At 46.2% G+C, this 24,204-nt stretch overlaps 1 protein-coding gene across 1 annotated transcript in view; it reads right to left on the bottom strand.

The window, feature by feature from the left end:
• The window catches only part of LOC136403608 (BOS complex subunit NOMO1), a 55,283-nt gene that overhangs the window by 2,854 nt on the left and 28,225 nt on the right, over positions 1 to 24,204 (bottom strand). Inside the window, exons 14-28 of the mRNA XM_066382544.1 lie at positions 23,336 to 23,467; positions 22,065 to 22,201; positions 20,444 to 20,531; positions 16,972 to 17,035; positions 15,853 to 15,948; positions 13,923 to 14,141; positions 13,748 to 13,830; positions 12,748 to 12,907; positions 12,499 to 12,625; positions 10,722 to 10,835; positions 9,710 to 9,837; positions 8,281 to 8,422; positions 6,306 to 6,389; positions 5,021 to 5,131; positions 2,290 to 2,391 (exon numbers count right to left, since the gene is read on the bottom strand). Coding sequence (XP_066238641.1) covers positions 2,290 to 2,391; positions 5,021 to 5,131; positions 6,306 to 6,389; positions 8,281 to 8,422; positions 9,710 to 9,837; positions 10,722 to 10,835; positions 12,499 to 12,625; positions 12,748 to 12,907; positions 13,748 to 13,830; positions 13,923 to 14,141; positions 15,853 to 15,948; positions 16,972 to 17,035; positions 20,444 to 20,531; positions 22,065 to 22,201; positions 23,336 to 23,467 — 1,787 coding nt within the window. The remainder of the gene's footprint in view (positions 1 to 2,289; positions 2,392 to 5,020; positions 5,132 to 6,305; positions 6,390 to 8,280; positions 8,423 to 9,709; positions 9,838 to 10,721; positions 10,836 to 12,498; positions 12,626 to 12,747; positions 12,908 to 13,747; positions 13,831 to 13,922; positions 14,142 to 15,852; positions 15,949 to 16,971; positions 17,036 to 20,443; positions 20,532 to 22,064; positions 22,202 to 23,335; positions 23,468 to 24,204) is intronic.

A 24,204-nucleotide genomic window follows, 5' to 3' on the forward strand; every position in this document is an offset into this window, starting at 1 on the left:
AAAGCCAATGAAAACTAAAGCCTAGTGCATGGGTTTGCTGTAAAGCAGTCTGAATCACTGGGTCAATAATCTTCACACAACGTCAGGGGGATTAACTCTCATAGACTGGCGGGTGAAGAACACTAATGTAAAGGACTTTACGTTGTTAACAAAACCTCCAAGTTTATTCATCCAAAACCAAGGTTGCTGACTTCAGAGTGGTAACCTCAGTGGGCTACCCCATCGGTGACAGCCTTGTGGCTCCAGCGTCTCTGAGACTGTGCCTTCCGATAGAGCTTTCAAAGGCTGTGGCACTTTTTATGAGCACATTCAACCACACGATGGCCCTTTGAGGATCTGACTTTATGAAACCCAAGAATTTCTTAGAGGCTAATCCTAATGAGGGAGGCACATGATCAAACCGAGGGACACTGTCTGCAATCCAAAATGAGGTTGACTTTCAGGGATAACACTTCACTGGTTCATTAGCTGACACGTTTTAAGAGCACAGCGTCTCCGGAAAGGTACCAGAGATGGTTGCGGCCCTGTGTGCTGAACCCCGTGCTCTGCTCTCAAACACTGACAACATCCAACATCGGATGACACCCTCATTCTACAGATGGGAGAGCAAGGCCTGAAGAACACAAGAGGGACTTGCCCGGGGCCACTCAGCTAGGAAGTACCAAGGAGGCTTGGAACCCAGGTGAGCCCACGCTGTCTCCACAGCGCTATGCTGCCTGGAGTATCTATTTCAGAGATATATTTCCGGAGAAATGGAGGGGAACCCCAAACTCCATCTCGATCCATTTCATTACTTTATAGCCATTTCCTGCCGAGAAAGACCATAGTGCATCATCCTGTGGCAGGGTGAGAATCCAGGAGGGGGAAAGTCATACCACAGGCTCACTACTGACACCACAGACTAAGTTCTCCAGAGAGGAATCTAATTCTCTGCAAGGGTTGCTCCCGCCACACCAACTGTGACAGTGTTCTCTGTCCAATTAGAATTGATAATACACATTCTGTAATCTATACATGATGTTCAGCATGAGCACCTTGTTAAATCAATTGTGCTACTGCCTACGCTATGGACTACCATACAACCATTAAAAATCATGTTATAAATGATTTAATAATGGAAAAAGATTTGCAACATGTTTTTCACTGAAAAGCACGGGTTACAAAATGATGTATAAGAATATCAGTTTTTAATTATTAAAATAAGTGTATTTATATATTTAAACTTATACACATATGTGCACACATTGAAAAAAGACCAAAAGGATACTTATCATCATGTTAACAGTGGTTATTTCTGGAGGAAGGGATTATGTTTGATTTGCCCCCAAACTCACTTGCCATAAACATGTGTTATTTTTGTAAACAGAAAAACTTTAATTAAGAAACATAAGCCCTGGCCGGTTGGCTCAGCGGTAGAGCGTCGGCCTGGCGTGCGTGGGACCCGGATTCGATTCCCGGCCAGGGCACATAGGAGAAGCGCCCATTTGCTTCTCCACCCCCCCTCCTTCCTCTCTGTCTCTCTCTTCCCCTCCTGCAGCCAAGGCTCCATTGGAGCAAAGATGGCCCGGGCGCTGGGGATGGCTCCTTGGCCTCTGCCCCAGGCGCTAGAGTGGCTCTGGTCGCGGCAGAGCGACGCCTGGAGGGGCAGAGCATCGCCCCCTGGTGGGCAGAGCGTCGCCCCCTGGTGGGCGTGCCGGGTGGATCCCGGTCGGGTGCATGTGGGAGTCTGTCTGACTGTCTCCCCGTTTCCAGCTTCAGAAAAAATACAAAAAAAAAAACCACCAAAAAAAAAAAAGAAACATAATCACTCCAGAGCCCGATCTTCTTTGATTCGGAGAGGGCAGCATCAACCACTTAACAGTGGTATTAGAGAGAAAATGAGAGAACTGTGCTTCCTTAAACTAGGAAGTGGAATTTTTTGGTGTGTGCATGACAGAGACAGAGAGAGACAAAGCGAAGGACAGACAGGAAGGGAGAGAGATGAAGAAGCATCAATCATCAGTTTTTCGTTGCGACACCTTAGTTGTTCATTGATTGCTTTCTCATATGTGCCTTGACCGCGGGCCTACAGCAGACCGAGTAACCCCTTGCTCAAGCCAGCGACCTTGGGTCCAAGTTGGTGAACCTTACTCAAACCCAATGAGCCCACACTCAAGCCGGCGACCTCGGGGTTTTGAACCTGGGTCCTCTGCATCCCAGTCCGACGCTCTATCCACTGCGCCACCACCTGGTCAGGCTAGGAAGTGGAATTATTAAAACAAAGACAACGAGAAAGGCACGTGCCGGTACCTGGCCATCTCTGAGCAGCGGCGGGAAGTGGAAGAACAGGGACTGGCCAAGAGAGACCGTCTGAATCGGGTTGTCGAGGTTTTCACTCTTGTAGAGCTTTACCTGGAGAGCAGGGACAAGGAAGGACAAGCTTGTGAACTGAAACATGGCAAAGCTTTCATTTCAGACATCCTCAGGACAGTTTATCTCTTGGGGGTAAGGGATCTTTGGAAAAACAGATATCTAAAAGAGAAACTGTTCTCAATCATCCAAGACTCCAGATACATGACATGCAGAGAAACGTGAGATTTAAAGAAGAGTCTGATGACTTATGTTAACACTCAAAATAGTTATGTTAATGATAATATTAAAAAGAATAGTTTCTATATACCTATAATATACTACACATGCAACAGGTACCTTACATATATTGTCACCAATTCTGGCTACTAAACAAGCATTGTTATTATCCCTAAGGAGACTCCAGGAGCCTGCGTCACCTAAGGTCACACAATTTATTCATGGTGGAGCCTGGGATTCAACCCACATCACTGAGGCCCAGCACCTCTGGCGCTGCCTGTCCACACGCTGCCATCTTAAACTTGAAACACATTCCCATTTTGATTCGGTTCTCCGGGCTGCTTCCAACAATGTGGTGCTTTGTTGCTGGCCTTTCTTTCTCTCCAGCCCAGGTTCGTGCCTGTCACCCAGATGTGATGGGGCTTGAGCAGAGGGAGGTGCAGTCCTGGCAGATACTAGAGGCAGTGGGGCTCCTCGCTGCACCTGCCACAGAAGAATGCCAGAGCCCCCGCTCCCCAGGGCCCACGCTGATGCTCTTCTATGTAACACAAAGTCAAATGGACTTTTCCGAAAACAAAAGTCACAGGAAATACTGGCGGCCTATAGGTCTGACCCAAGATCAGATATATATATGTGTTCTGATTTGTACAGTGTTTTAAGCAAAGTTAAGTTCATTCCTCTGTTTAAAATCAGGTCGTTTCAAATAGCTCTAACTTCCAGCTTCCCTAGAAAACTGAAACGCGATGTAGATCTGGGCCAGAATTCCCAATGCAGCAATAATCAGAGGGGCAGAGGCAGCACCCCTCCCGTACGCCCCTCACCTCCCTGGGAGGGGGCATGGTTCTCCAGTTTGCCCTGCGGCTCCCCACCCCGCCAGCCCTCCTCACTCTCTGGCAACAAGCTTGTAGCCCCTGGACTAAGGGCAGTTAAGAGGCGAGTTAAAACCTAAGCTCATATTCTCACCCAAGTCTAATACTTCACTGTATATAAGATCACAAATGCCTCTGAAAATACACTCCAAAGCAATTCATTAACATCTCTTAAGGGATCACAGGGCACTATATAAATGTTTCTTCATTAATTACAGACATGACATTTTGTCAGAGCTTGAAGATACCTTATGAGGTCATTGAGTTTAACTCTCTGGCTTTATGGAGAGGAAAACTAAGGTCCATGGGAATGAAGTGACCGCCCAAGGCGACGAGGAAAATAACCATCCGTGACCAGAGACAGCCCTGGCCATCCGAGTTCTAGTCCACTGCCCACCACCTCCACCCTGGACAGAATTTAAACAGTTATGAAACACTTCGCCTTAAAGCTGTATTTGTCTGAGACTCTTAGATCAGCAATTTTCAACCTTTATCATCTCATGGCATACATAAACTACTAAAATTCTGTGGAAAACCAAAATATATATATTTTTTGCCAATCTGACAAAAAATATATAATTTTCATTGATTTACAAAACAATAATAATAAGATAATAGTAATAGCAATTACCTACCCTTTTTGCTCCAAAGTGAGTTTTTAAAAAATCAGGTGCCTAGCCCTGGCCGGTTGGCTCAGTGGTAGAGTGTCGGCCTGGTGTGCAGGAGTCCCGGGTTCAATTCCCAGTCAGGGCACACAGGAGAAGCGCCCATCTGCTTCTCCACCCCTCCCCCTCTCTTTCCTCTCTGTCTCTCTCTTCCCCACCTGCAGCCAAGGCTCCATTGGAGCAAAGTTTCCCTGGGCACTGAGGATGGCTCTGTGTCCTCTGCCTCAGGCGCTAGAATGGCTCTGGTTGCAATAGAGCAACACCCCAGATGGGCCGAGCATCGCCCCCTGGTGGGCATGTCAGGTGGATCCTGGTAGGGCGCATGTGAAAGTCTGTCTGACTGCCTCCCATTTCCAACTTCAGAAAAATAAAAATAAAAATAAATAAATTTAAAAAAAAATCAGGTGCCTATACTTATATATAAGGATTTCTGGTTCCAAGAATGAACTAAACAGACATAAGCTTATTATGCGACATGACTAATAAGATGTATCTCTGTATATTTATGGTTCAAGACATGGTTATTATTGTATTGATGGTTGTCATTTTTTTTACTTGACAATCTAAGGGAAAAGATGTCAGTGTCCCTGACTAATAACGTATTTTAAATATTCTTTCTTATGGCACACCAGTTGAAAATTGCTGCTCCAGTTGGTACTGGTCATTCATTAGGCTTCCACTGTAATACTTCCAAAGGTATATACACTGCTAGCCACACAGTTATCTGAAATGCATTTCCTTCAGTTATCAGCAGTCATTTCCCCAAGTCCATGCTAGGTTTGAAGTTTTGTAAATCTCAATTTCAACGCTCAGCACCTCCACCTTCAGTTCTCACTAAAGCGCCAGGGAGGTCCAGACATCCCCTTGTCTCAAAGCTGAAAAGAACATAGTACTTTCACCGTGAAAAGCTGGCCTTACCCACAATGTAGAAAGATATTCGGAGGAAGTGATCACATTTCCACTTAAATCGAATTGATTAATCTGCCGGAAAACTATGATGTTTATATCATCAATGTCGTTATTGCCAACCTAGAAAGAAATAAGGATGCTGGTATTGAGAAATCTGGAAGAGGGACCTCTCTGATGCTATGACGCCCCAGCGGCTATTTCATAGCAGATTTCACTTCCTATATAAGGGGAGCCAAGCTTGCCATAGAAGAACCCAGGTCCAAGGTCACAGTCTGGTAGTAAGAAGATGGGCTATATCTGGCCCACAGACACATTTCGTTTGACAAATACAGTATTTATTTCCTAAGTTTTAATTACTTGCCAACATTTTTAAAATTTTCATATACAAAAAGGCCAGATTTTCCAGAGTCTCTTGAAAAAAGAGAAAGATGTCCTTGCCTGGCAGCAATCAGCAAGAGCCGAGCCACAGCTGCCACCGTGGGTGGGCGTGTGCTCTCCCTCCCACTTGTCACCTGCTGTGTCTGCCGGGCTGCAGCCCACACGACGGCTGGGATCCTGGCCTCCGTCTCCGGGGCAAGAACATACACACTGTAAGGTGTAGCCATTTAAAACGCCAGATGCCATAAAGATGTGAAAAACTCCACTTTCTAGGCTAAACAGTCCTGAAAGGCCCGCCACCTCTCCTACTGCTCACAAACTTAATGCCTAACACTACCGTCTAAAGACACCGACAGGCAGTGCCTCTTGTCCCACCCAAGCCCCCAAGTCTAGCAAATGAGCTATTTTATGGGAGAAAAGCTTCACTTTAAGTGATTCCTGAGCCACTTCCTGTGACCTGAAGGGCTGCCTCTTTCAGGGTCAATTAGCTAAGTCACTATCAGGAATATCAGAAAGACTCTGCCCACCAAATGGAAAAAACAAGACCATCTGAATGTAAGGCAACTGGGTGGCCCCGCCACCAATTAGGTGCATGTTCTCTTTATTGCACTCACTTGATTGGAAAAGCTACTTGTGCCTTAAGATCCTTAACTTGCAGAATAAGGATCCGAGCTAGCAGGGGAAGTGGGGAAACAGCAGTTCAAATTCCTTCTCTGGATGCCTGACAGCCACGCTGTTCATTAAAAACCCCACAGGATGCTGCTTGGGAAGATGACACTATTCTAAGAGGACCCTTAATTAGGATCTGAAGTCTCCCCCCACAAGAGATGGAAGGCAGGCAGCCAGAGGAGCACTAAAGAATTTTTGATCAGGGAAGCAATCAGAGCGCGATTCCGCTGGAGAACACGTGCCTTACCGCAATTACCCGGTGGTGGGGGAGAGCCCGTTCGATGTGATCGTTGCCTTCTGCCTTGAGCTGCACGTGGTACACACATCCCGGCTGCAAACAAACCCAGGCGTCACTTCTCCAGGAAGAGGCTGGTCACATGCACCTGCTCTGAGCCTGCTCTGACCGCAGGTCCTCCCCAGGACCGGAGCTTCTCTGCCTCCTCGTTTCAGTTCCCAGCCTGCCACCTGTCATCCTTCTAAAGAGTCCCTTTATAAAGCGCCCTGATGAAGAAACATTGACATTCTGCAATTCCTCAATCCCCACTCGGTCTCTTCTACCCAAGGAAAATTAAATGTGGTTTCTTATTTCAAAACTGCAAACATAATACACTCTTAGTCGGGTGAAATTCTTCTTTCCTGCTGTCCAGCCCTCCCCTGTTTGCATAGATGCATCCAGTGAGATCTGGAACAATCTCCCCAATCCTTATTTCTGGGAACATTATTTCTGGGAAGTGATTTCAGGTTTTTCCTTTTAAAAAAAATAATAATTTCTTCCTTATACTTTTTATTCTAATGCTCAAATGTAGAGGCATATATCATGTTTACCGTTCTAAAAAAAACTTTTTGACATTGAATACATGAAGGTGTTAAACATGTATAAATATATACATATATTTACTCAGGTAATTTTTTGGCAGATAATATTTGGCCCTAAGAAAGTCAGCACATGATGACAATTTCCCAGTATATGGAGGTCCACTGCCTTGAGGAACTGAAGTTTTTGTCTGTTTCTTACATTGCTGTCTGGGTTAGCGGCAACTCTGCCAGAGAGGGATATGAGTTCAAAGAGAATTTCTAGGAAGGCTGCAAATCAGGTAAAGTCAGCTTAAAAGCAAGGTTTTAATAGTATAAATGAATACATTGTCTGTAAGCTTCTGAATAATTTTTTTCCTTACACATTTATTAAAAAAAGAAAAGAAAGACCAGTACCTTTCCCCTGGCTTCTGACCTGACTTCCAGGCGCCCCAATACCTGAGAGTGGGGGTGCCCTGGACATCGGATGTTGAGTATTCTTGTCTCTGGTAAAGAACAGCATCGCACCAACATATCTAACCCCTGTCTGCATCCCTGCTCACACGCTCTGGGCAAACGGTCTGTTGTCGAGCTATGCATGACCATCTCGGGGTGGACTAAGAGTATACAATTTGTGAATCTGAAAAGCTGGGGACCCAACCCCAAATCCAAGTGGTCCTACCCAGTGGGTGCCATCCACCCACACTGCGACTTCTACAGTGCACACTCAGTGTCTGCTGAATGAGCATATGAATGAAAACACAAATAAAAACTGAGAAAATAAAGCACCATAATAAAGCACCATAATCCTAAACCAAATACTGCCATTTAGCAACCAAAAGGACAGATAAGGTCTGGCCCACACAAAAATGTTATGGGTCTTTTTTATTTTTAATTAGTTGCTAACATCTAAAAATCAGGAGGAGTTTTTACATGGAAACCTAAATTTCTGACTACTTTTTCCAAAATTCAAACAATGTGGCTCCCCTCAGTCTGTCTTCCCACAAAGCCATAATGAGCTAGAGCTGAGTGGTAGCTTCTCTCACGGGCCACGCCCTCTCTGGTTCACCACAGTCCTCTCCGCGCCCTATTGCACACCCACCCTCCTTCAGCCATTCACACTTCTCTTTCAGCCCCACAGGCCTTGGCTCTGAGGGCTCCAGCCTAGGCCATAACCACCCACTGCTAGGCAAAAGTCACACTAAACCAAGTGGTTACCAGTTTTACTTTGCCACAAAACCCCAACCCAATATATCAACTAGATAAAAGGGAAGATATGTCCGTTAAAAAAAAATTGAGAGGGTCCCAGAACGTACCCACCTCCCCAGCCCTCTGGCCTCGCCCATTCCTAGCAGTCTTGGGGATCCCACGAGACACCTCCAAACACAGTAAGAGAACCACCCCCTAATAAAACACGTGCGAAGTCTCACCAGCAATCCCCGCAACCTGAACTTCCCCTCTTCGTCCGTCACAGTGTCCTCTCCGTAAATATTGCAGTCGCTCTGTCCCACCGCTTCCACGGCAACGCCCTGCTCCGGCTCCCCGTTCAGAGAGGAAACCGTGCCATAGCAACTACAGTGACAAGAGAAGCAGAACATGATACATTCCTGGGAGTCTCGGAAGCACACAAAAGATTTCAGGTAAGGTGTCCTGCATTTGCCAACAATTTACGGCGTGATTCTCCACCCAGTGGAGAACGTGCCCCCAGGACCCAGGCAACACAGACCGAGCTGTGTCACTGCCGAGCCAGCCAGGGTCCCAGCAGTATCTCAGACATTTTAAGGGATGCTCTGGAAAACTGTAATTTAAAAAAGCTAAGCTTTATTTTATTTTATTCTTTTTTATTTTATTTCTGTTAAGTTTTATTTTAAATAATGAAGCATTCATAAAATGAAAATAAATCACTTCCTCTTTTATTCCATTGTTGAAAATGGTCCATTTTTCTGAACATCCTCTTTCTGATTAATCAATGTTCATCTCAAGTGCTTTTGTAAACGTGTATAAATATAAGTCTTTGTGTGTATACACACACACACACACACACACAAATACATACACACAAGTATTTGCATAAGCCATCTCTGAAAGTATTTAAAACACTGGAAAATCTGAGTAGCTAAGAGACTAGGAAGAAAATTTACATTGTGTACTCTTCAACATTTTTAAGTTTTACTCAAGTGAATGCATATCCTCCTTTTAAAAATTTAATTCAAGCTTCTAATTTTTTAAAAAATAAAAATTGAAAAAGAAATTTTTTTTTATTTTTTGACAGAGAGAAAGTCAGAGGGAGGGACAGACAGGAAGGGAGAGAGGTGAGAATCATCAATTCTTCATTGCAGCACCTTCGTTGTTCATTGATTGCTTTCTCATATGTGCCTTGACTGCAGGCTACAGCAGAGCAAGTGACCTCTTGCTCAAGCCAGTGACCTTGGGCTCAAGCCAGCGACCATGGAATCATGTCTATGACCCCACACTCAAACCAGTGACCCTGAGCTCAAGCTGGTGAGCCCGCGCTTAAGCTGGTGAGCCCACGCTCACGCCAGTGACCTCGAGGTTTCGAACCTGAGTCCTCCACATCCCAGTCTATCCACTGTGCCACCGCCTGGTCAGGCAGGAAAACCTTTAAGCAAGTATATTGGCTCTCTCAGCCTAATTTCAAAATAGGACCTCTGTGACCAAATCACTAGTTTGAGAGATCAGAAGAAAATGGCAGCAGCCAAAGTCCTTGGACTTCACGTCTGATCCCCGTGGCTCCCCAGTGAAATCCAGATGAAGGCTAGAATGAGCGCCAAGGGGACAGAAGGTGAGTGGTGTCACAGCCCAGGCCCGGACGGGAGGGGCTGGACAGGGGCTGCTCACCTGTAGGCCGTCCGGTACCCGGTGATGGTGATCTTTAAGTTCTGCCCTTCCTGCACCTCGATCATTTGGGAAGAAGGCTCAAACCGGAATTCCTTCATCATGGGCTTGAAGTAATACTGGCCAGGGCTCTGCCAAGAGACAACCACAAACTGAGCCTCTGTGACCACACCCAGGTCAGGCTTTAAAGGGGGCGACTAAAGTCACCATGGACCAGAATTATGCCACCAGAGCTCCAGGGCTTCCTCGACAGGAACGGCAGACAATGCTGACTCTACCATGAGTAGTTATGGTAACAGCAATTGCAATTCTAACAACAGCTGTCACTGTCCCATGCCTTCAATAACTGTGAGATAGTGATCATCTGAATTTTAGGAATAAAAAAAACTCAGACTCTGAGAGGTCAAGTAACCTGCCCAAGATGACACAGCAAGGAAGGAGCAGAGGGAAGATTTGAACCCCCTGTGCATTCTTACCACACAGCATGTGGCGATTTGGATACACCTCACTGCCTGCTTGTAACACCCTGTAACAGTCACTTTATTCCCAGGACTGACACGATGGCCAATTGATGCACACTTCCTGAGTCCCCACTAGCCAAGGGTTCAGATTCTATTTGCAATGGAAAACAGGTGCTGTCCTCACACCATGTGAAGTGTGCTTTGCAGAAGAAACACCAGCTAACTGTTGAACAAGACTTGCATTATAAACAACAGGGTCCTGTGGTAAAACAAAGGGCCGCCTAAGACAGGAGCGCTGTGGACAGGGTCATTAATTACACTGTCTTTGTGACAAGTGGGTGGCCAGAAACAAGAAGTGTGTGCGGAAGGGAACATGAATCAGCCGCATTAAGTTCTAGTAGGAGCAGCACTCGAATCACAGCTGGTCTCCTGAGGAACCTCAAACGCTCCACGCCGGTGTTCTGTTCTCACGTTGTCGACAGTATGTAGGGCACACGCACTGCGCCCTGTCCTCACGGGGAAGACAGGCAGGCGCGTCTCACACGACATCTTACCAGGTTGGAGAAAGTCAGAATGCCGTTGTCCTGAGTCAAGAGGTTGGAACGAAACACGCCACCGCTGAGGGATAAGAGGACCCCAGGGAGGGGCTGGTCATCTTCAGCTTTTATCTGGGGGTGAGAAAGGGACAGCAGAGCAAGGGGAACTCCCGTTAGCCGTGAAGATGCTCTTTCACAAGTCAAGAGGTAATTCTTACGGGTTTTCTTTCATTGATATTTGTTGGGGGAACAAAGGTCTGCTCTTCATCCCCAGGGGTAACTGATGTTGTAGTTTGATCTTCCAGAACTGTTTCGATGCCCACACCAAGCTTACAAACATCACAGCTGATGGTGACGGACTGGCAGGTTTATTGGGGCAGTTGAGACAAAAATGACACGCTACACACCACCCATGCTTTCCTCCCTCAATCATGTACCCGACTTTCCTCTTCTATCCGTCCAGAGATCTGTCTCACTGCCCAACAGTGGCACACCACTCTGGTGCAGAGGTCGGAAACTACCTTTGTGGTAGAAAATGACAGACGATCTAAAGGTCCCCAGGTTATGAATGACACAAGTTCTGTAGGTTTAAGTTGAATTTGTATGTAAGTTGGAACAGGTACATTTACCTATTTGACACAACTTAGACAGATGTTTGTCTTAACATAGTATTTATTTTTACCTGTCTGTGCATATAAATATTTATACTTAAGCATTTTCAAACCTATAGAACCTATCTCGTTCATAACCTGGGGACTGCCTGTGTATCTTTGTGCACGTAGATTTTTTTCTTTTCTTGAATAATGAATTCCTAGGGGTAGAATTGTTGGGTATGTGCAAGTTAAATTCAGAAAGACACCATCAATTTGCAATCCAAAGTGGCTGTAACCATTCATAGTTCCACAAATTATCCATGCATGGGAAAATACATGCTCTGCAAAACACGGATATCTTAATTATTGCAAATCTGACTCAAAACCAGTGTTTTGATGGCAACTTCCATTGCATTTCCTCAGTCTCTCCCGAAATGGAGCATTCCTTCGACGTTTATTAGTCACTCGTATTACCTCTGTGGACTGCCTTTTCATATCCTTTGCTCAGTTTCTCTATTGAGTTTTTTCTTATCAATTTTAGAAGTGCCTTGTAAACTGGGGGCATTTATGGTATAAATGTTTCTTCCCAGTTTGACTATCATTCAGTTTAGTTTAAATGTATTCTGCAATGCAGAATTTTCGTTTTTCTCTGGGAGGCAACCTGCCATTCTTTTCCTTTGTCCTCCATGTTGAAAATAGTCACACTCGAGAGTCCCGGAGGCTCCCAGTGCCTTTCACAGAACCCTCTTCCTGAGGACAGCGGAGGGCGGGGAGACATCACACACCGCTGCGGGAGCGTTCTGCGTCCTTCGGCACAAAGCAGTTGAGGAGGAAAGCCTGAAACCCTTCCCAGAAGGTATGCAAACAAGCTACAGTAACAGGCCCCCACACTGTGCCAAGTGAAAAAAGCCAGACGAAGAGGACATCTTGTATGATTTCGTTTACATAAAACGAAACTAACCCACAGTGATGGACAGCAGATCAGCTCGGCGGGGAAGGTGGGAGGATGGATCACCAAAGGGCACAAGGAAACCCTGGGGGTGACCCACGTGTTCACTATGTTGAGTGTGGTGGCGTTTTCATGGGTGTGGTTCTATGTAGAAACTATGTTCATAATAAATCAAATTACACACTTTGTGTGCAGTTTGTTGTATGTCAAGTACACCTCAATAAAACTGCTTTTTAAGAACATACGGTGTTACCTCAAAGCTTACGCCGGCCAGGGCATAAGCCTTAAAGTCTCCTACGGTTCCTTCTACCGCCGTCAGAACGTAGCCCTCCTTCTGTGAGGACACGGTGTACTCCAGGTCACTGTGCAGGGGCCCCACACTGAGTGAAGAGAGCAAAGGAAAATGGCTTCGCTTCAGATCCAGGAGGAGGCATCACCGAAACGCATGGCACTCCGGCCCCCCAACTGGTCCCAAGCAAATGTGTCTGAATCACGGGCTCACCTGTAGGCACCTTTGTCATCGGTGAAGACTGTGATCAGGGGCGAACTCGCCCCCTTCTCACTGATGACAATCTCGACTCCTTCCAGCTCTGGGTGGATCTGGCCTTCCAGGAATAAGCCTGCTTTCCCATGGATCTCGATCAGCTTCCCTGGGCAGCTTTCTAGGAGGGGAGACAGAAACAGGAGAGTACAACCCGGCTGCAGGGGCGGGGGCCTTCCAGATGGGGACTGTCCGATAAAGAAGGGCCTAACGCTGAGGGATTTGAAGCTAACCTCCAAATGAGGTTGTTTAATGTTCCAGAAACTTCAATAACTCCAAGTGGCCCATGCCCCTCTCCATCCTGGAAAGGCTTCATTTAACTGCCCACAACGTTAGCAGGTAAACCCAACGAAGACTGGGTGTTCACCACTCCTCTCTCCTGCCTGTCACGAGGCCACAGACGGGGAGAGGTGCCTCCATAGCAGACAGGAGGCTGTCCTGCTCGACCTCAGAGGACCCCACACAGCAGGGGTCACCGCCCCGAACAGGCTGCCACCAGAAAGCCAAGCTCAGCACACTCTACTTCCAAATACAAACTAGAGAAACGCCCAGGATTTCATGAACCCAGGATGCTTAATAAAAAAACAACTATCAGTAGCCAAAAGGCAAATACTCCTTAGGCAATCACTTGTAATTATTTAGCCCTAAAAAAGACCCTCCCAGCACCCTTAAACACAAACATCACTAATGCTCATGTTTTAGCAACTGATGGTTTTGCTTTTCACTGAACTCTGGTGTCAACCTGGCAATGTCAAGAAAAATCAAGTCCTTTTCCAAAAAGATTGCCCCTTTCTAATACCAAAGTTATGTTTACTGATTTCATTCATTCATTCATTCATCAAATAGTAACATCTATGTGCCTTACAAAGACACTTTCACTGTAACAATACAGAATAAATGTTTAAATGAAAGGAAACAAACATCTGCAAAGGTGTGTCATTGGCTCTGAGTTGACACCTACCTCCACTGATGGTGGCTTCCATGGAAGGGGGATAAAAGAGCAGCTCCTTAGATGAGGGTGTGACAGTGATTTTCTCTCCAGACCTGAAATGATAAAAACACTTCAATTTGACTGGCTCTGCCGCCCCATCCGGAAGAGTATCAGACACTGCGGAGAAAAGTCCGAGGGAGCTCACCGGGCCCAGTACGAGAAGTCATAGGAGAAGGGGCCTTGGAGCTCATCCACCATCTCTTGGACGGGGGGCTTGGTCCTGCCCTCGCCGCCGTCGTCTCTGCCCTTCTTCTCCCGCTCCTGCCTGCGGCTCTCGATCTCGGCCAACTGCTGCTCCCGCCGCAGCTCCTGCACGGACTTCAGGGGGCCTAAGACCAAGGCGGGTTCACTGTCAATGGAAGACCTGGAGGAAAGGAAGGAGCCGCCCGGAGGATGTGGTCACTCGTCCCTGTCGTCGGGGGAAGTCTGACATATCTGCAGGTAACAAAACCAAACCCCTGATAACAACACCACAGGGCAGTCTTCTCCTGACTTGAATAAACAGATAGTTTTTAAAAGATAAAGACTGAACTTCTGCGTGATGGTAGTATCAGGTCGATCTGGGCTGGAATGAAATACCGCTGACTTTATGACCTAATGAAAACACATTGGATTCCCCGGGGACAGGGAGTTCTGCCCACGCCACCGTCCTCTGTGTCCTGTGCACCCTTTACTGAGCGCATCCTCAGCTGGACAGCCGGGCACTGGGAGACAGCCTGAGGACAGACAACATCCCCCCACACACACACATTCCAGTGGGAAGAGGCAGACAGCAAAAGGAAAACGACGTCACATGACAAGTACAATGAAGAAAGTAAAGCAGCGTGGAAGGGGAGGGTGCTGGGAGTGTAGGGGTGCTACTTTTTCAGGGCGCCGGCCAAGGCTTCTCTGAGCAGGAAACCCTGAGCCCAGACCTGAAGGAGGAGACAAGACCACGTGGCTCTCTGAGTGAGAGTGCCTCGATCAAGCAGAGGGAGGGCGAGTGCAGAGCCGTGGAGTCCTGGAGGGGCGTGCCCTCGGCATGCTCAGGAGGAGCCCAAGGCGGCCCAGGCAAAGGGTCAGGCAGTTCCCGGGGGAAGCAGATGCCAGGCCAGGGCTGCCCAGACCTCAGTGCAGACCCTGGAGTTCATTCTGAGCGGAATGGGAAATTCGGAGTTTTCAGCAGAGGAACAGTAGGATAATACTATTAAAGGCTCACTCTAGCTTAAGATGGGCTGGCCCCTCCCAACCTTCCTCTCCTGAACCCCCCCCCCCCAACCCTGACAAAATCAAGTCAAAGCACTTATCACACTTATAATTCTCCAATTCTGTGTCTGATTCCTGGACTGGGTGCCTCCCTCATGAGACTAGGGCAGGAGGTGGCCTACGCCCAGTCACACTGAAGACTCTCGAGAAATAGTCTCTGGAAGGAGGGACGGGTGGAAAGGTGGTAGACAGAAAGATGGAGACGAGGTGGACAGACAACTTCAACTAGGGTAAGGGCAGAAAAAGTTCCTCGGATTTCCACTGAATTTGACAAAGTCGGTCATGCTGCCAAAACTCTTTCATTTCTCGGGAAAATTAGGGTGTCAGATGCACCTCACTGCACTGCAAAAACTCCCCTCAAAGGTGACATTCACATAAACCCGACCCCATGAGGGACAGACTTGCGTATCCTTTCTCTCTCACGGTCTTTCCTATGTCAGGTGCTATCTCCACTTTCCGAGCCTTTGAGAAAATAAGGTCTAAGAAAAATAAGCAATATTTTTGAATTTGCTAAAATACTTGAAATACAATGAATAAACCAGAGATATGTTTCCCCTAGCAAAGACAGGAAGTATAGAGTTCAAACAGAAATTGAAGACACTGAAATGAGCTGTCAGGGGCTCTTCCTCACCCAAAGTTAACTCTTGAATCACAAAAGGAAGGATCAAGGCTGCTATTAATTTACAGCTACAGCACATAGTATGAGAGAGAAGTTCATTTGTATAAACACCCAGAAATAAAAAATCAAAATTAATTTCCAGAGAGTCTGTTAGAGAAGCCCCAGGCCTCACCCACAACCCTCACTCAGCCCACCAGAACTCTAGTCTTACTTGATAGTCACAGTGACATCCATCATTTTGTCAGTGATGATAGTTCCAAGGACATGGTGGCGAATGGCTGTCAATGTCAAGATACTGGGTGAAGACCTATAAATCAAAGAAATGGAGAGAAAGCACTAGCAGTATCACCGGGTCATTCTCAAAGGTCACAAACGACACACTTTATGGAACTGCTCTTCGTTTGGGCTGAAATAACTCCTGATATACAGATATCACTGTTTTAAAGAAGAAACTAATTCTCTACTCCAAAACTTTATACTTCCAATTCCCAGTGACACCCATAAGCATGTATAAAAGTATGGAAATGGTGGGCCCCTGAGATTAAGAAAGTCCCATCAGTGAGGGCTGGAAGAAAATTTATCTTTTAAAAATATTTAAAAATTTTAAAAGGCCCTGGCTGGTTTGCTCAGTAGATAGTCAGTCTGGTATGCGGAAGTCAGGAGTTTGCAGGGGAAAAATTTTTTAAATAAATAAGAAAAAATTGCATTTAATCCACTTCACAACCACAGCCTTCTACCTCGGTTTACCGAACTCTTGGAGAGAGACCCTATCTCCATTTTCTCAGCGATTTACCCATGAATTATGCTAAGTGAAATACATCAGACAGAGAAAGACAAATACTATGAGTTCACTTCTATGTGGAGTGTAAAAAACTAAATAAACAAACAAAACAGAAAGACTCACAAATACAGAGAACAAGGGGGAGGGACTAAGAAGTAGAGGTCGGCAGTTACACTGGGATGGAAAGTGCAGCTTAGGGAACAGTCAATAATACTGCAGTAACTACGGACGGTGCCAGGTGGCCAGAACACCCACTGCGGGGAGATTTCACACATTACGTAAATGTCTAACCACTACACTGTATGCCAGAAACTAATATAATATTAAATGTCAACTGTAATGAAAAAATTTTTTCATTTTAATTAAAAAAAAAAACTTCAGCCAAGCAGCTTAAAATCTTTATCTAGAAACTCTTTGTAACGCCTGACCGTCCCTCTTCCAGAAAAACTACAAAAAATCCCTCTTGTTCTCAGAAGACTGAAGAGGAGATGCGCACTCACTCTCCACGGAAGCCACACAAACAGCACAGGGCAGTGCACACCGGCTTACGTGTCATAGGTGTAGAAGGCTTGCTCGAACCGGTGGCAGGAGCGCGGGGTCACCTTGTACACGCCTGCAGACAGGAAAGCAAAAGTCACTTTCGGACAAGGGCGTCTATTATGCCAAGCAGCTCCAGCCTGCGAAATCCGAAGGCAGCGGCTCCGGAGAAGACGCTCAACACCCCACAGACGTGCAGCGCCGGGCTCAGAAACGCCGCGTCTGCCGCCGCCGCTGGCGCCTTCCCCGGGACCCAAACCAGGGCGGCCTGCTGCCACGCTCAGGGCTTTCACTTCTACAGTTTAACAACCCACAGGGGTTTAATCCACGCAGGCCACGCCAAGCGACACGTGCACAGGAGGCCACAGGAAATACATTTCTACTGTAACTTTGAGAATTTTCTTCTTCAGAGATTCTGTTCAAAATTCCAAAGATAGCCACAGCCCGAATTCCTGCCTATAAATATTCCCAAAATGGGGCACGGGGCAGGGAAAGGCCCAGAAACTTACAAAACAATCACAGAAAACACTTTCTGCCAGAAGTGCATGCTGGGTAAGACTGAATTAGGGGCGCAAGTCGTCATTTGCAGGAGGAATACCGTCACTTGCTGGAAGGAGCAAAGTCTGACAACGTATTCCCCACAAGTGATCATTCACCTGCATCTGTGCCACGTGCCCTACAAAAACTGACATGAATTCAAGCCAGCTCTGCTGTGTGCATCACAGAGTAAGCCTTAGAGCAGCTCCTAGTAGAAAACAAAATGATTAGGTTTCTCCATTTTGTTTGGTCTTTCATTTCACAAATATATATATTTTTTTAATTCACTTTTTTTTTTTAAGAGACAGAAACATTAATCTATTTCTGTATGTGCCCTGACCGGGGATCAAACCAACAACCTCTGCATATCTGGACAATGCTCTAACCAACCGAACTATGTGGCCTGGGCCTCATTTGACAGATATTAGTGCACCAGCATCTTCTACAAGCCAGGCACCGTGCTAGGCACTGGTTAGTACACAGCAGGAAACAGATATGGCCCTGCCCTCACGGGGCTTACTGTCCTCAGAAGGAGAGGTGTCTGACAGCGGTCACCACCTGGTGTGCACACCAACTATGCTAAGTGCAGCAAAAGAAAGAACTGAGTGCTATGAGCAACAGCATGACGGGGCGATCTAAGTGACCCTGGAGGAAAGTACTATCTGAACTCAGACGTGACAGCAGGAAGGCCCAGCGGGGGGCGGGGGAGGTGAGAGGCACAGGGAGAGCACTGTCACAGAGACCACTGAACCACAGGCTTGCTACCTGCTTTCCCAACAGCTGTCCTTCCTTCCTTGACACCAGACCCAGGTTACGTTTACAGTGGCAATGTGTCCAGCCTCAGCAACATATTCAACTGTCCCCACCTCCCTTGCAGCTAGAAGTGACCGTGCGACCTGGGTCAGGCCAATGAGACACAAAGGAAGTTTATTGGAGAAGGGGGCATGGAAAACGTTTGCCTATCCCTCTCCTAGTCTTTCTACCTTAAACATGAGTTTTCTGAGACAACAGCAGCTATTTTGAAAACACAAGGAAAAAATACGAGGGAAAAGGCTAAAGGAATCACAAACATGCCAACTCTAACATCTATCAGTCACTGAACCCACACTTGTAACCACATGCCACCAGACTTTGTTACTGCACCAAATTAGGCCCACTTCTTGGTGGCACCACTGTACTGATTCTGTTACTTGCAGCCAGACACATCCTAACTGAAACTCATGAGGACAGAGTGCGTGGAGAGAAGGGAAGATCAACATACAGGGGTTCAAGGTCAGGTCAAAGATGCTGTATTTTATCTTGAGAACCAAGAGAAGTCACTGAATTACTCATTAGAAAAATGCAAAATAAAACCACAATGAGGTATCACTTTACACCCACCAAGATGGCTACAGTAAAAAAGACAGACAGTAACTAATGTTGATAAAGATGTGGAAAATAGGAACACTCATGCATTGCTGGTGGGAATATCAAATGATACATTCAGTCTTTCTGAAACACAGTTTGGTGATTTCTTTAAAAAGTAAACATAAATTTACCATATGATTCAGCAATTCCATTCCTAAGCATTTACCCTCCAAAATGAAAACAGAAGTCCACACAAAGACCTGTACACACATGTTCACAGCAACATTATTCAGAATAGCCAAAAAGTGGAAATATCCACCAATTTAAGTATCTATCAACTGTCAAACAAATATACAAAATGTGAATATGTATCCCTCACAATGGAATACAATTTACCAATAAAAAGGAACAAACTACAAATACATGCTACAAATGAACTTCAAAACATTATGCTGAACTTCAAAAACATTATGCTAAGTGAAAGGAGCCAGACAAAATACCAGTACAGTATGATTTTAATTATATGAACTGTCCAAAACAAAGGCAAATCCATAAAGACGAAAAACTGATTACTGCCTAGAGAGGAAATTAACTATAAACAAGCATGAAAATTATTACTGGGCGATGAAAATTTCTATAGTGGATTATAATGAGGGTTATACAACTTGGTACATTTACCAAAAAATCATTGTATTGTACATTTTCAATGGGTGAATTTTATGGTCTGCAAATTGCATCCCAAAGTTGTAAAAAGAGAAAGAAGCCACCAAAGTATTTTAAGCAAGGTGGGAGATGACCCAATGTTTATTTTAAAAAGATAGCTCTTAAGGAGAAATCATTGGCCAATGGTATGATATTTTTATTTATTTTTTTTTTTTGCGTTTTTCTGAAGCTGGAAACAGGGAGAGACAGTCAGACAGACTCCCGCATGCGCCTGACCGGGATCCACCCGGCACGCCCACCATGGGGCGACGCTCTGCCCACCAGGGGGCGATGCTCTGCCCATCCTGGGCGTCGCCATGTTGCGACCAGAGCCACTCTAGCGCCTGGGGCAGAGGCCACAGAGCCATCCCCAGTGCCCGGGCCATCTTTGCTCCAGTGGAGCCTTGGCTGCGGGAGGGGAAGAGAGAGACAGAGAGGAAAGCACGGCGGAGGGGTGGAGAAGCAAATGGGCGCTTCTCCTATGTGCCCTGGCCGGGAATCGAACCCAGGTCCTCCGCACGCTAGGCCGACGCTCTACCGCTGTGGTATGATATTTTTAAAAGTGAAAGGGCCTAATCACTTGGCTATACACCTGAAACTAATATTATGTCAACTGTAATTGAAAAATAAATTGTAAAAAATACAAGTGAAAGGGTCCAGTGGTCTCATTCCAACTCAAACCCAAAAGATTTGCCAGTCCCCGGCTCCAGCTCTTCGGGTAAAAACACTGCTCCCGCCAGAGGAAAGAGATAGAAAAACAAGAGCATGCTGATCACAACCAAAATCAACAGCTTGATGCAAATACGTAGAGCTGATGTAGGAAAAAGTGCCTTTAACACCATCCTCCGGCGCCTTTCTGTCCCCCTAACGTGTAGCACATCAATCCTCCCAGACTCACCAGGCTTGGACAGGCAGAAGCGGTTGACTCCTTTGGATAGGTTATAAATCCCCACATTCTCAGGTCCATTTCCATCCTGATAAAATTCCTAAGAGACCAAAGCCAATACAATGACTTACTGGGGGAGATGGAGACACAAGATGATTAATAATATTTCTGTTTCAGAACCAGTCATCTGTTTTGCCCATTAATCATTCGAGCAGTTGGGTGCCACAGGAAAATTAAAAACCTTCAGAAACTTCGAACTAAAACATGCTCTTTTCCTTTCAGTCCACTGATATTTATTGAGCACCTGCTAAGTGACAGACCCAGAGCTGGGCTTTGGTCACTGACAAGGCTCCTGTTCTCAGGTGGCTTACACTCTCATGCAGGCGGACAGAAAATCATTGTGGTCAACAAAGAAATTAGTGGATTTCAGCTAGTAAGTAACAGAGCTACAAGGGAAATAAACAGGATCGGGATATAGAGTGATCTCCGAGGGGGTGTCTTTAGCTTGCTGGCTTCAGGCAAGCCTCTCCTGAGCAGGAAACATTGGGCTGCCGCCTCAATGAGAAAAACCAACTACGAGCATTTCTGGAGAAGACATAGCATTCCAAGAAGAGGGACGACCACGTGCAAAGACCCAGAGGAGGAACGAGCTTTCTGTGGAACTGGAGAAGGCCGGGGTGCTGGGGTCGGGGAGCAAGGCAGAGTGGCAGGAGGAGAGGTGGGAGTTAGGGGAGGGCCTTGTTGGCCACTGTTAAGGAATATGGGTCTTATTCTAAGGGAAAGAGAAATACATGAAAGGATTTAAGGGAAGGAATGGTTTCCCAAACGGTTTCACTTATTTTCAATTGGAAATTAATTAGCCCATTTCCTGGAACAAAGTTGTTAGTTGAGCATATGTAGTTAAGCAGCCACAGCAGTCAACTGCCATGGAAACTCCACCTTCAATTCCTCCCGTGTCTAACATAAGCCATCACCTAATTGCCATTTGCCTCAGTTTCTCTCCTGGCATCTGCAAATGACATTTCCCATTGCTTTAAGTCAAAAACTTACATAAAACTCATAAATGGACCTAATAGATCTGCACAGAAATCCCTTTCCAGAAATCCACCTGGTACACTACCTATCAGGCCAAGCGAATAAGATCCTATCTAAGAGCTCTGTCCTCTGAGCCAAAGTAAATGACCTGGAGAAACTGACTCAGCTGCGCCTGTTAATAAATAAAAGCAATATATGCCCAGGGAATTTTATAGGCATAAAAGCTTTACTTAAACCTCCCTGTAAGTTTAAGAAGTGGATATCATGACCCTCATTTTAGAGGAGAAAACTGAGGCTCAGAAACAGTAAATGAAGTAGCCCAAGGCAACAAAACCACTGTGCTGTGCACTACGTCAATGGCTTCCCCAAATTACCCAAGTTAGAATTCAGCGTGAAGCCAGAAAATCTCCCACATAAAGGCATCTTCCCCGGAGGGACTTTCAATGTTTCCCGATGACGCTTCCCATATTAGGTGGCAGAGTCGAGGGGCAGAAAAGGAAATCTGCACAGACCACAGTTCCAGTCTTCCTGGCACGCTAGCCCTCGCTCCCCAAAGGCGAGTGCCCCTCCGAAGAAGGCTCCTGGGAGCCGCGCGTACCAGAGTGATGGCATGAGAAAGGGAGCATCGCAGCATGTAGCCCGTCTGCCGGAACTCAACCGCCGACACGTCGTCCTCCAGAACCTCTACCTCCAGGCTCTTGTTCTTCCAGCACCAGTCTTCGTGCATGATGCTGACTGGGAAAGCACACGACACAGAGAGAGGTGGGCGGAGGCACTCCCGCAGCGCCACCAGAAACAACTGTAATGGACTCACTGATTTTTCTTAAAAATATGTATATAGAGATACGCATTTTAAATATGCACACATGTCTATTTAAATATTTAAGTAGACATACATATGTGTAGCCATACATAGCAATAACTATCTCACACACACATAACACACCCATGCATAAATGCTGGGAAGAAATTACTAAAAAAAAAAAAATTGAAACCGAAAGCCATTTAAATCACCAAGAAAAAATTTCAATTATGTCTAAACATCAGGCTACAGATATTCAGAGATCACCAAACTTTTTCTGTAATGAGCCACAGAGCAAGTATTCTCAGCTTTGCAGGCCACATGGTCCCAACTATTCAACTCTGTTTGCAGCATACAAGCCGCCAGAGACCATACATAAACAAACAGGCACAGCTTGTTCAAATAAGAATGTATGAAAAAGGGCTGTTGGCCCTTAGTCATAGTTTGCCAACACCTGATATAATGGAAAGTGTAAGTCCCCAGAAAAAGCAGTGGACATGGGAAACATTCACTGGCATGCCAGCTGCTCCACGCCGGGCCGTGGAAGAGCAGGGACTCAGGCAGCGGCTCGCTTCTTGAGCAAGGCCGGGAAAGGGAACCGCGTCCGCCGCGCCCACTGCTCCCCGGGCACTGTGCATGGGCTTGACCAACCACATCGCCTTTCGTCTCACACTCTGCACAAAGCCTATGATATTATTACTCCTCTTTTACAGACGAGAAAACTGAGTCTCAGGGACTGCCACGTCACGTTGCTGAGTGGCAGAACACACAGAGTGTTATTTCACACTCTCTTTTCCAGCACTTAGATAGAAAATGGCACGAATGAGGGCACCTTCCCGAAAGAGAGTGTGTCAGCTTCTCTGATAAGGTAGCAGTCGGCTCCCAGAGGTTCTCTCAGCGCCTGCACTACTGCCTGATGCTGAATAAAGCACAGTCAACATCAAAGGCCAAAGAAGAGTCAAATAAAAAAGGTATACAGTTGGGATGCACTTTGGCAGCCTGGTTTTAGAATGTTTAGAAAGACAGGAAGCGTGTGAGGGCCGGGAGAGGCTGTCTGAGGGGCTTACTTTTGTATTTTCCGGGAAGCACATTGTCAAACGTGAAAGTCATCGAGTTGACCTTGCCGGAGAGCTGGAGGCTCCGCTTCTCGCCCTGGCGGCTCAGGGACTGCAGGGTCACCAGCAGGTCGCCACAGGTATCTGCAGAGAAGACAGGGGCCTCACTGGACTGCCCTCGTGAACCACAGCACACTTACAAACCCTCAACTTCTGTGCTAGTTACGTTTGTCTCCTGAAGGGTAGTGCCAGAGTCCCTTTAAAGCTAACGTGCAGTTCCTTTAGTCTAAAAAGTGACCTCATGCAGGTCATCAGTACCAAGCAAGAAAACCACCAAGGGTGAAAGCAGCACCCCATTTACTGAAAGGGGGAAAATAATATTTAAGGTGCACTAAGAGGAGCCAGAGAAAAAGAGAAAATGGTGATGAAGCCGTAATTAATGCCCACTCTGTACCAGGCACAGAACTGGGCCCCTTATCATGATAATGATAATGTTACTAATAATAGCAAAGCTTTAAATGCTTCTTGCTGTGTTTCCGGTACTTCTAAAGGCCACAGACACACACACACACACCCAAGCCTATGAGGCAGGTACTGTTATCATCTCCACGTTATAGAGAAGGGACTCAAAGCACAGAGAGGTTAAATAAATGGCCAGGTCACACAGCAAAGATTCAGCCCGTGCAGTATGGTTCCAGTCTGTGTAGTCACTGTGCTACACTGCCTCTTGCTGATCACATTCAAGCTTCATTAAAACCCTCTGGAAGCAGTCGCACTCCCAGTTAACAAAGAAAAACAGAGGCTGGGCGAATAAATGCTTATGGTCTCACCCCTGGTAGGTGACAGAGTTGGGACTGATGCCTGGGCCTAATTCCACCTTC

Source organism: Saccopteryx leptura, chromosome 4 (assembly GCF_036850995.1).
Source record: "Saccopteryx leptura isolate mSacLep1 chromosome 4, mSacLep1_pri_phased_curated, whole genome shotgun sequence".
Taxonomy (NCBI): Eukaryota; Metazoa; Chordata; class Mammalia; order Chiroptera; family Emballonuridae; genus Saccopteryx; species Saccopteryx leptura.